At 39.4% G+C, this 12,121-nt stretch overlaps 1 protein-coding gene across 1 annotated transcript; it reads left to right on the top strand.

The window, feature by feature from the left end:
• Window positions 1-221: 221 nt before the first annotated feature.
• LOC100887919 (probable indole-3-acetic acid-amido synthetase GH3.9) lies at window positions 222-10,574 on the top strand. The gene is made up of 9 exons (XM_030975882.1): window positions 222-369; window positions 1,632-1,888; window positions 2,191-2,492; window positions 3,534-4,003; window positions 5,133-5,268; window positions 7,547-7,711; window positions 7,993-8,135; window positions 9,118-9,215; window positions 10,090-10,574. Exons 1-9 carry the CDS (start codon window positions 237-239, stop codon window positions 10,342-10,344), a joined length of 1,959 nt encoding a protein of 652 aa, XP_030831742.1. The 5' UTR covers window positions 222-236; the 3' UTR covers window positions 10,345-10,574.
• The last annotated feature ends 1,547 nt before the right edge of the window (window positions 10,575-12,121 follow it).

The raw sequence follows: 12,121 nt of genomic DNA on the forward strand, positions 1-12,121 counted from the left end.
TGTTTAAGATAAAGAGATTAGTCAACAAACACAACCCGACAATAAGCTGCTGTTTTCCGCTAACCACTGATTCATGTAGTGTATTTTCTTTCCTTTTGGTTAGAAATTAGTCACCATTCATTCACAAGGGAACATAAATCACGATGTTAAAGAGAATGCTTCAGATTCCATGCCAAAATTTAAAAGCAAGCAAGCAGATAAAGGGTCAGTACAAAGTTTAACGTTGTAGGAGAAACATGGCTCACCGCTCTATCCAACCGTGTTTGCTGTTGCTATCGTGTGTGTCTTTTATAATTGGTGTAAACGGGCTTAATTATTGCTTTCATTCTCTCAATGCTTTCGGAGCAATGTGGAAACGTACTATTTCAGGTAAGAATATTAAAACAGGTATCGCTTAAATAGGGAGAGGTCATAAATCTCATAATATGGCCCGGATACTGCTTTTTCAAAATAACCATCTGTAGGAATGACACCTTAAGCAGCAGTGTGCCAAACATTTCAGATCGGATACCGGGTTATTCTAACAGACATTCTGTCAGGACAAGTCAACGAGAAATATGAACTATATTCTGGAAATTCGTGTCTTTGCAATATAGATGTACATTCAAGTGATCGAGTTACACGTGAATGGAATTCAGCCTTATAAACATGTAAATGTATATACACAATTCACCGTGATACAGGTAAATTTGTTCACATGTCAAAAACAACACTTTTTATGCCATTCAGTAATTATGGCGTATGATTTTCTTAACATTATTACCACAAAAGTGCTAAGAAACGGGAATATCAACGTTACAGATCATGCAATATTACAGTGATTGGGTGCTGTATTCATCTGCTATGCTGGCTCCTTAACCATCAACCAGATAGTATAAATCCTGATGCATTTCCATATGTAAGCAGTCAGGCACGTACGCAGGATTTTTGCAAGGGGGGGGGGGTTAACATTTGAAAATTACGCAGAAAATTTCGCAATTTTTTTTTTTGTTGGCTTGTTCGTGTTGGTTAATACGCATAACCGGCCGGCCCATGTATTGTTATTATTACACCATGTTTTTTTTTTTTAAGTGGAGCTGAATTGGTATAATCTTATTGGCTAATTTTGGCTAAAATTACCTTCATAGCAACGGAAGAAATCACATTTAGGTGCGATTGTTCGGTGTACGAGAGGGAGGGGTAGGGCATAATACTAGTAGGGGTGACAGCTTTTCAAATAGCGGAACTCCCTAATGAAAACATTTTCAGAGAACAACAAAGAGATAGATAACACTGAATGAATGTTGAGCTTCCCAGTAGAAAGCAATAACTTGATCTCTTTTCGACAAAGAGGTATATGCTGTCCATGGCCTTTAATGAGTGGTAACAATGGAATTATTATGAAACCTACTGTTACGGCACAAACAGATCTATATTGAGATCGTATATTGAGTACATTTCTTCTGATATGCTTTTTGTTTTACCTCTATACCTCTATTACCTAAATATGCCCATTATTATACATGGAATAACATGCAACATGCAATGGAAAAGAAATGCATGACTTCTATCGAGAGTTACTATAACTATTATAACATTAAATCACATTTAAGCATATTAAATGGAGGGAAAATCTAATTAACTTTATCTAGGTACTCTAGGGATAATATGTCTACTGCTTTCATTGGTGACGGTCCGCATTTCGACACTACGAATAGCTGATGGACATACGGTCATCACAGCTATACTCCACTACGTACTTATCAACTGCACCTTACTCAGAAATGAACTACGCATGCGTGATTATCATTCAGCGTGGAGAAATCCACGTGAAGCACAGGAGAAACTCCTGCAGGACATCATCCAAAAAAACGGTGACACAGTTTACGGGCGACAACACAAGCTGAAAGTAAGAACACTAATTATTTATTATCAACACTTTGCATCATTATTCAGAGACCGTGGATTTTGATCATTGAGTTTGGGTGGGGCATGATTCTTAAAGATTTCATACAGGTTGTATGGAGTTAGGGAGAGGACTTGGCTATTCTTCTATGTTATTTCAAAATAATAAACCAGTCAAAGTCCCCCATTTTGTTGATTAAAGATCAATTTTTTAAATAATGTAATGATTATTATAATCTAATTATCATTCCCTTCAAAATAAATGTTAAAAACAAAAAGAGTGTTGTTTACCTTCTATATCCATAGGACGTTCATTTTCTAAATGATCTAAGGAAGACACATCCTCTGACTACATACGACCATTATCGCTCATACATCGACAGAATGGCAATTGGAGAGAAAGGTGTGTTAACTTCTGAGGCACCAATGCGCTTTGCTCTCACCTCCGGTACTACGGGCAAGGCTAAAATGTGGCCCTATCTCAAATCATATATATCAGATTCATACAAGATCATGTACGGTTTGGTCAGTGCTATCACGTTTAAGACCTTCAACGAGAGGAGTCTGTTGCAACAAGATATTTGGCTTTACACTGCCCCAAAAACAAGGTAAGAAAGCAATCGCTTCCATTACTCAAGAAAATTGAACATTTTGATATACTAACGCATTATGCATTATTCTACACTGCCAATACTACAATGTGTTTTGAAAGATGTGCATGTCTTTATAGTAACTGTAAACAAAGATTTGAATTCGATGGCAAACTTTGCAACTTTCCGACATTGATCACACCCTTTCCCCCTTTTATTTCACTCACAAGATTCACCGAAGGAGGTATCTTAATGGGACTTGGGTTCTATTAACATGATCACACCCTTTCCCCCTTTTATTTCACTCACAAGATTCACCGAAGGAGGTATCTTAATGGGACTTGGGTTCTATCAACATGATCACACCCTCCCCCCCCCCCCCCCTTTTATTTCACTCACAAGATTCACCGAAGGAGGTATCTTAATGGAACTTGGGTTCTATTAACATGATCACACCCTTTCCCCCTTTAATTTCACTCACAAGATTCACCTAATGAGGTATCTTAATGGGACTTGGGTTCTATTAACATGATCACACCCTTTCCCACTTTTATTTCACTCACAAGATTCACCTAATGAGGTATCTTAATGGGACTTGGGTTCTATCAACATGATCACACCCTTCCCCCCTTTTATTTCACTCACAAGATTCACCGAATGAGGTATCGTAATGGAACTTGGGTTCTATTAACATGATCACACCCTTTCCCCCTTTTATTTCACTCACAAGATTCACCGAAGGAGGTATCTTAATGGAACTTGGGTTCTATTAACATGATCACACCCTTTCCCCCTTTAATTTCACTCACAAGATTCACCTAATGAGGTATCTTAATGGGACTTGGGTTCTGTTAGCATGATCACACCCTTTCCCACTTTTATTTCACTCACAAGATTCACCTAATGAGGTATCTTAATGGGACTTGGGTTCTATTAACATGATCACACCCTTTCCCCCTTTTATTTCACTCACAAGATTCACCGAATGAGGTATCTTAATGGAACTTGGGTTCTATCAACATGATCACATCCTTTCCCCTCTTTCATTTCACTCACAAGATTCACCGAAGGAGGTATCTTAATGGGACCTGGATCTCTGATTGCTCCATGGATGAAGAAATTCTTACTCATATTTTCGACTCCTGGAGAAGGTTTCTTCATAAGTCGTCCCTTCGAGGCCACATATATCCATCTTCTGTTTGGTCTCCGAGACCGCAACCTTGGGGGGATCATGGCCAACTTTACCTCCAATTTGATGTCTGCCATGCGACAGCTTGAGCACTGCTGGCAGGATATCGTCAGAGACATCGAACACGGCACCATCTCGTATCTCAACCTAGAGTCCGACGTCCAGAAAAAGTTTTCAAAATCGTTGGGGAGTGGAGACCCGGAGAGGGCCGCTGAGCTCAAAACAGAGTTCGAGAAGGGTTTCGATGGTATCATTCGACGGGTATGGCCACATATACATTACATCAATGCCGTAGATAGCGCAGGACTTAAAGGCGTACTACTCGATACATATGCCAAAGGTATGCCATGTCTAATCTTTAATAAGCACTACGGTAAATGGTCGAATAACAAATATTCTAAATATGAATTAGTGAGAGAAGCTGTCTTTATTATTAGGGAAAAGTTGATTATGAAGTACGCATGATAGTGTACTAAGAGATTTCTTAAAGAAAACAAAATCGTGCGCACACCCCACCTCATTCAGAGTGGTCTCGGGCTAGTCGAATTATTTTGTGACGTACGTCACAGACCACATCTATGTTTGAGTACATCTGATCATAGTATCAAGTTGATAGCACTATTGAAGCTTTTATCGTGAAACCAAGGTAATTTGATTTGTTTATTAATAGTGGAATACAAATCGTGATTGGCAGCCAATGGCGGAATCGTTAATAGAATATGCACAAATTAAAATACATATAAAACACAATATTGCAAATGGTCATACAAACAGCACGATTAAAACATAATAATCAGCGTACGAAGACCATCGTGGATTAAATGATTTAAGAAAAGAAATTTAAAGTCTTAAATTATAAAACATAATTCTATGGAGAGAAGTTTTTGTAGTTAGATCGGCCATATGGTAATCATTGCTAAACGAATTACTTAAATAATTATTTATATAAAGCTAAGAGGCTTATTAGTATTTGACTACGGTCAATGTTTTTAAATGGCATGTGTATTCCAGGTCCGGTAGCAAGTCGCCGAGCATACTTTAAACAAGACAGGTCAGGTACCGAGTCGATGGGCATACTTTAAACAAGACAGGTCCGGTACCAAGTCGCTGGGCATACTTTAAACAAGACTGGTCAGGTACAAAGTCGCTGGGCATACTTCAAACAAGACAGGTCAGGTACCGAGTCGCTGGGCATACTTTAAACAAGACAGGCCAGGTACCGAGTCGCTTGGCATACTTCAAACAAGACAGGTCCGGTACCAAGTCGCTGGGCATACTTTAAACAAGACATGTAAGGTACCAAGTCGCTGGGCATACTTTAAACAAGACTGGTCAGGTACCGAGTCGCCGGGCATACTTCAAACAAGACAGGTCAGGTACCAAGTCGCCGGCATACTTCAAACAAGTCTTGTTATCGTTACCCTCTAGTGAAGCCTCTGTGACTGAGAAAGTGTTCTGATTTCTTGCAGGTGTCCCGATGTACGCACCTGGTTTAGGGGCGACAGAAGGAATGATGGGTATCAACCTATGGATCACATCAGGCAAAGACGAGTTCGTCCTTTTACCGGGGTATACAGTCTTTGAGTTCATTCCAGAGGAGAATATGTAAGTCCTGTTTAGATGACTATATCGCTCTCTCTCAATCAACTCTCTCTGTATTCCCTTCCTACCCCCGCCGCTCCCCCCCCCTCTCTCTCCCTCTCTCTCTCAAGTTCATTCCAGAGGAGCGTCTGGTTAGATAACTATATATACAGCCCTCTCTTAATCACCTCTCGCTGTATCCCCCTCCAACCTCCCCCCCCCCCCCCCCTCTCTCTCTCTCTCTCTCTCTCTCTCTCGAGTTCATTCCAGAGGAGAATATGTAAGTCCTGTTTAGATGACTATATCGCTCTCTCTCAATCAACTGTCTCTGTATCCCCCTCTCACCCCCGCCGCTCCCCCCCCCCCCTCTCTCTCTCTCTCTCTCCCTCTCTCTCTCTCGAGTTCATTCCAGAGGAGCATGTGTAAGTCTTGTTAGATAACTATATATACCGCCCTCTCTTAATCAACTCTCTCTGTATCCCCTTCCTACCCCCGCCGCTCCCCCCCCCCCCCTCTCTCTCTCCCTCGAGTTCATTCCAGAGGAGCATGTGTAAGTCTTGTTAGATAACTATATATACCGCCCTCTCTTAATCAACTCTCTCTGTATCCCCTTCCTACCCCCGCCGCTCCCCCCCCCCCCCCCCTCTCTCTCTCCCCTCTCTCTCTCTCAAGTTCATTCCAGAGGAGCATGTGTAAGTCATGTTAGATAACTATATATACCGCCCTCTCTTAATCAACTCTCTCTGTATCCCCTTCCTACCCCCGCCGCTCCCCCCCCCCCCCCTCTCTCTCTCCCCTCTCTCTCTCTCAAGTTCATTCCAGAGGAGCATGTGTAAGTCATGTTAGATAACTATATATACCGCCCTCTCTTAATCAACTCTCTCTGTATCCCCTTCCTACCCCCGCCGCTCCCCCCCCCCCCCCCCCCTCTCTCTCTCCCTCGAGTTCATTCCAGAGGAGCATGTGTAAGTCATGTTAGATAACTATATATACCGCCCTCTCACAATCAACTCTCGCTGTATCCCCCTCCACCCCCTCGCTCTCTCTGTTTCCCTATGCCATGGATTACATCAAGCAAAATTTAGTTTGTCTTAATACCATGTATACATAATTAGTACTTTGAAAGATGAAACTATCGGGTCTTATCATGCCTTTGTATTACTATTATTTTTATTAATCCTGTTTTGTACCAGCGTGCAGAGCGGAACAAAAGCTTTATGACAAGGCAAGGAAAATGCAGTGATCGATATATTAATAGAAAATTAATAGAATTATGAACATTTTGTCTGGTTTGGGAACTTTGATCAAACCTTTTCAAATAGTTCTGAAATGAACAATTTCCCCGTCACACAGACAATGAATGATAACTGATTTTGTCAATTATCTGATAACGTATACGAATGACACTATTATATTTAGCCGGCTTTATGAAACTTACTGATAAGAAGGTAAGGGCCCGATGTATGGATACAATCATACACAGTCCATAACATTTAAAGCCCGTGAGTTGTACGCCATCGTTGACGTACCTTTGGCTACCTTTCATGATCACAAGGTTTAACTCACGATGAGATATCGACGATCCAGACCATTTCCATTTCCCCTTACTTCTTTGCGAGGCAGATTTGTTGCAACGACAACCAAGGGTATGGTCAACGGAGCGAAAGCCCGAACTCAGCATAATAAACTTCACGTTGGATTCACGACATTAATCATTTTGTCAGACGAAGGAAATATCAATTCAGTTCATTTGGAGATTAGGGTTATAATGAGAAATCATATAAGCTCCAGAATGGAAGATCTCAGTAACTAAAGCAAAGCCCAAAGCTTCGAAAAGGATAACGAACTTTTGCTATAGTTTATCGTTGGTCTTATCGCCAAACAAACTCAATCTTTAACAGCTCCCCCACCCCCTCCCTGCCCCCTCCACCCACCACCCCCGCCTTCTGCATACGGTCGGCCTCCCTAAATGAAAGCATACAATAACTAACCAGTCAATTACTCCTACATAGGAAATTGCTGAATTTACAAAATTCGAGGTAACCCTTACGATATCTAGATACCCCCCTCACACATTTCACCACCATCACCATCACCATCACCACCACCATCAGCAACAACATCAACAACAAAACCACCCTAGCAGACAGTATCTCCCTTTACGTACGTACCCATAACGAATACGCAGTTATAAATGCTATAATGTGTGGAAGCGTTGGTTCCCAGGGGACGGGAATCAAGTGAAGACTTCCTTGGATATAAGAAAAGACTTTGCCTCCTTTTGTTATTTTAATTATTTAAGGGAAGACGAAACTCCCGAGACGCTGTTCCTTGATGAACTGACAATCGATGGCGTGTATGAGATCGTCATCACTCAACTCTTCGGCTGTTATCGGTTTCGCTATGGTGACGTCATCAAGATAACTCGTTTCCACATGAATACCCCCGTGGCTGAGTTCATGTATAGGTATGACATCAAACAACACCCTTTTATTTATTTCCATATATTTTACCTTACTACATAAAAGTAGAGAATATTAATACATAGATTGGTTTATATGATCGAATATCATATCTAGTTCATTGTGGAAATGGGTAACTAGAAGTTTCTAGAACATTTTATTCGAGAGGAAGTCGTCATAATATCGTCATGAGATTTAAAAAGAGTTCGCGACATCCCGGTCTTATGCAGGGTTCGGTTTTCTCGGCAGTTAACAAAAAAATGTTTCTTGGGTTCAATATTCCTAGGTCTGGTCAGATGTTAAATGTTGTATCAGAGAAAGTTGATCAGCGGACAGTGCAGGAAGCCATGTGTGCTGCTGTGGACCAGTGGCCTGATGTTCAGATACGGGATTATGCCGTAGCAGAAAGCACACTCTTAGCTGAGTTAGGTGAGGAGGAGGCACAAAATGTACTATATTCTAATGCTTTCTCAGCTAATATTATTTTGTAATGTCTTCTATGACCACATTATTCTGTTATTAGCCTACCCCCCCCCCCCCCCCCCCCCATCCCCTCTACGATAACAAACTGCATAGGGTCGCACCGGCGTCACCCCTCCCTTTTTTGAAGGACAATAAAGAACTAGAGTGGTACGTTTATCTAAGCCCCTCCCCCCCCCTCCCCCTGCTATATAATATATACTCTGCGTCCCAGATTTTTTGTTTTTTGTTTTTTGTAATGCACAAATGGCTTTTGTTATCAAGCTCTGTTCTCTTTTACCAAAATTACTTTGTTCCATAAAGTAAAAGTACATATCATGCTTTGTGATACTTTGATGCCTTCCATCCGAATATTACCGACTGGAGCCCAATCACTTTGAAAAGGACATTCTATCCCAGTTGGTGGTGTGCCAGATTTGTGTAAAGCTATGAAAAGTAAACGTTGATCCTCTGGGAAGATTCTTTTAACAGCGAGCTACGAACGCTAACGACCTTATCATTAATAAAAGGATATTACAATTATTGTCGATGGTGGGGTATATAAAAAATACACATTGGAAATGAAATTCATGCAACAGAAACAAACGGAAAATTTTGAATTGTCAGAATCTTTTTTTAAAGTACGGTAAGGTGGTATATCTATAAAATGTAATTAAAGGGCAGGTTCCATTAAAATGAAAATAGGAAAATCGTATGAAAGGCACACTAGGCAAAATAAATATCATAATATAACCAGTTTACAACTCAGAATGGGCACCTTTGCTATCACAGGAGAGGCACTTTTTATCACTCGATGGACATTGTCGGTCTCCTCCCCGATTTAAATTCCCCACCCCAGTGAGTTTCTTTGTTAAGGTTGCTCGTAAATTTATTCTCTTTTGCAATAGTTTCCATTGTTTTTGTTATCTCTCTCTCTCTCTTTCCATCTTAGATAACCGTGATAAGACTGTGTGTCCGTATTACATCGTGTTCATCGAGTTGGACCAAGATCCAGACTCAGGTGACATAGATCAGGACCAGTACTGCCTGGTAAGCTTATTCAAAATCAAAGGTACCGCCCCCCCCCCCACCCTCAAAGAAGAAAACAAATTGACCTAAACAATAATTATACAATATAGACGGTGACATGAATATCCAGAATTTAGCTTTTAAGAAAAATTAAGAAAATATATGTCATCGAGTTCTCAGATAGACCTATCACGATCACTACTTTATCATTATCGTTTTTGTACCATGAAGATGCATTGACTTCTGACAAAGATTCATTTTTGATTTTTTTTAAATAAATATTTTGAAAAGGAATGTAAGAGTGTTAATCACTATCAGATATATATTTAAGCTAAGCAGTGTGAGCAATTTGACCGATTTTCAACCAAAATTCGGTTTAACCCTACGCGAGGACTAAAAAATGAAGCTGCGTTTGGGCGCATTCTCTTGTCTTTTGGTTATGCGACGTTGGGTTTTACTGGAAGAAGAGCCCCCCCCCCCCCCCCGCCCCGAAAAGGGGGGGGGGGGGTACTCAGATTTGGTTTGGACGGGGGTGTGCCGCTCAAGCCATGAAACTCTTACCCATTATAAGGGGTCATTTTTCTCGAAAAAAGACCCAAATTTTTAAAATTTCCGGGTGTTTGCATGGCAAACACTCGAAAAACATTGAAAAAACGGACCCATCGGTATTTTTGATAAAAAGTGGGACCCATGTTTAGGGATGTTAAAGTGACCCATTGTGACCCATCACCCATTGACCCATGTCGTAATATGCGAGGGGGGAGGGAGCAAGCGCTTCTGTGTTATTTCTTAAATCCATCAATAATTACACACGATATTATTCTACTCGTAGTGTTTGTTTTTTTCTCGTATAATTGAACCATGTATTTGTTTCACTTTTGCTCTCCTCTTGTAGATTGACAGTGAACTGCAGCGGTTGTCTTTCACCTACAAATCGTATCGTGAGAAAGGTTGCATAGCAACCCCCAGCGTTCACATTGTGAAACCCGGTACATTTAGCCTGTTACATGACTTCATCCTAACGAACACGACCACTACAGCCAACCAGTACAAAGTTCCAAGAAAACTACGTACACCACAGATGCTCAGGCTTATGCTTGATAACTCCGCCGTGAGATCAAATACATTCGGGAGGATGGCCGAGCTGTAAAGATCGACTGAAAAGCACTTTATATAGACCGCCTAGCGCTACCTTCACTATAATAACACAAACATTAGTGTGTTTCAAATAATGCACCATACATTTTCTAGCAAAGGAAAGCAGGAGTATACTTGACACACTGTCTTACAACCTGTGTATTCTTTAAAGGTTTACAAGATTATTTTTATCCGAGGCAAATATTGTTCTTTACGCACATTATTTTCTTCATATTATTACCATAATGAACGCGTTTTGTACGCCTAGAAATTTTAATAAATAAATAAATTAATTAATTAATGTATCATAATTGAATATGTTACTCAAATTGATTTTTCATAAATATTTGCTATCTATATTAACTTTGCTCGTGATGAATTAATACTCTTATTTACATGTCTTTAGTTTAAGGTTTTTATATTTCGTTTTTGTAACTATTTAATTATACTTGTACATGATTATTTTTTACTTTGTAAAGCGCATAGAAAAACTTATGTTTATTATGCGCTCAATAAATCTATCTTTTGTATTATTATTAATAAAGCGGAACGTCCAATGAGACCGACTGAACACGAAGCCAATGTTTGTCTGATGAACGATCAGCCGGTTGTCAAAAAGACTTTCGTATGGGATGTCCCAAGAACCTCATGCCGGTCGGGTTTGTTGAAGCCTATTGTGTATAGTATTTATTTATTTGGTGACATCATTTAGCTTTGTACATATATTTTGCTATATTTTCAGCAGGTATTCTGCACATTCCCTTTTTCTATGACGCGGAGGTCATACGAAACAGCTTTTTATGGTTTGAAAAGATAGATTGTTTTAGTTTTAGTGGTGATTATTTTACCTGACTTCTAAGAAAGCATAAATGCTTGTTAGTAAGCAACCATATACATGATGCCATCATTTATTTTGCTCAAAAAGCGATATCAAAAAGAAGTTTTTAAACATGCCAAATTGAAGCAGTCTAGTATTAAACAGAGTTAACATTTATTTGCTGACACACATTATAGCAATACAAATATTTAGCATATGCAAATGCTTATGGGAATTGTGTTTGCATAGTTATATATTTTTTTTAAATAACATAAATCAGAATTAGCCATGCCCAAAGTATTCAGTGAAAAATCTTGAAACTAAAATAACGAAAGGCAGCATTTCAAAGAAATGATATAATTTTGTCCAGCCTTGAAAATGTTAAGTTAAATTTGATGCCCATTTTATTTTCCAAGTCGGAACTTTAAGAATATTTTGAACAGGCATTTGATGAACATATTTCCATCCTTAAAAATAAAAATTATTTAAGTTATACAACAATTCATTTCGAGGTGTCTTTCTTTAGCTTTGGGTTGGTGTTGACGAATGCAATTATTCCATTTCGTTTGGAACGGAATATATTAGTGACTCAAGAAAATTACATTGATTTTTTTTAATTTCTGCATAGATGTCATGATTATGTGAATAAAAATTATATTGTTCATCTAACAAATGCTTGGCATGAGAGAATCCAGTATCTATCCCATACAACCGTTCCATTTTACTTGATCAGAGGGTTAGTCCAGAACGATGCTCTTGGAAGTTTATATCCTGAATGTTTACATCATTCGTTTTGCGTGAGAAAGCTAACTTCCTCTGAGCATGCAAGTACAATTTACATCATAAAACTATGTTGGGGGGTCATTAAACTTTGAATTGCAAGATCAAGGCAATTTTCCACCAGGATATTTCGTGTAAAATTTACCTTTATTTTCCACCTCAATTAACCAGTTTACCCATGCAACTTTTAAAC

Source organism: Strongylocentrotus purpuratus, unplaced genomic scaffold (assembly GCF_000002235.5).
Source record: "Strongylocentrotus purpuratus isolate Spur 01 unplaced genomic scaffold, Spur_5.0 spur5_contig_868, whole genome shotgun sequence".
NCBI classification, from domain to species: domain Eukaryota; kingdom Metazoa; phylum Echinodermata; class Echinoidea; order Camarodonta; family Strongylocentrotidae; genus Strongylocentrotus; species Strongylocentrotus purpuratus.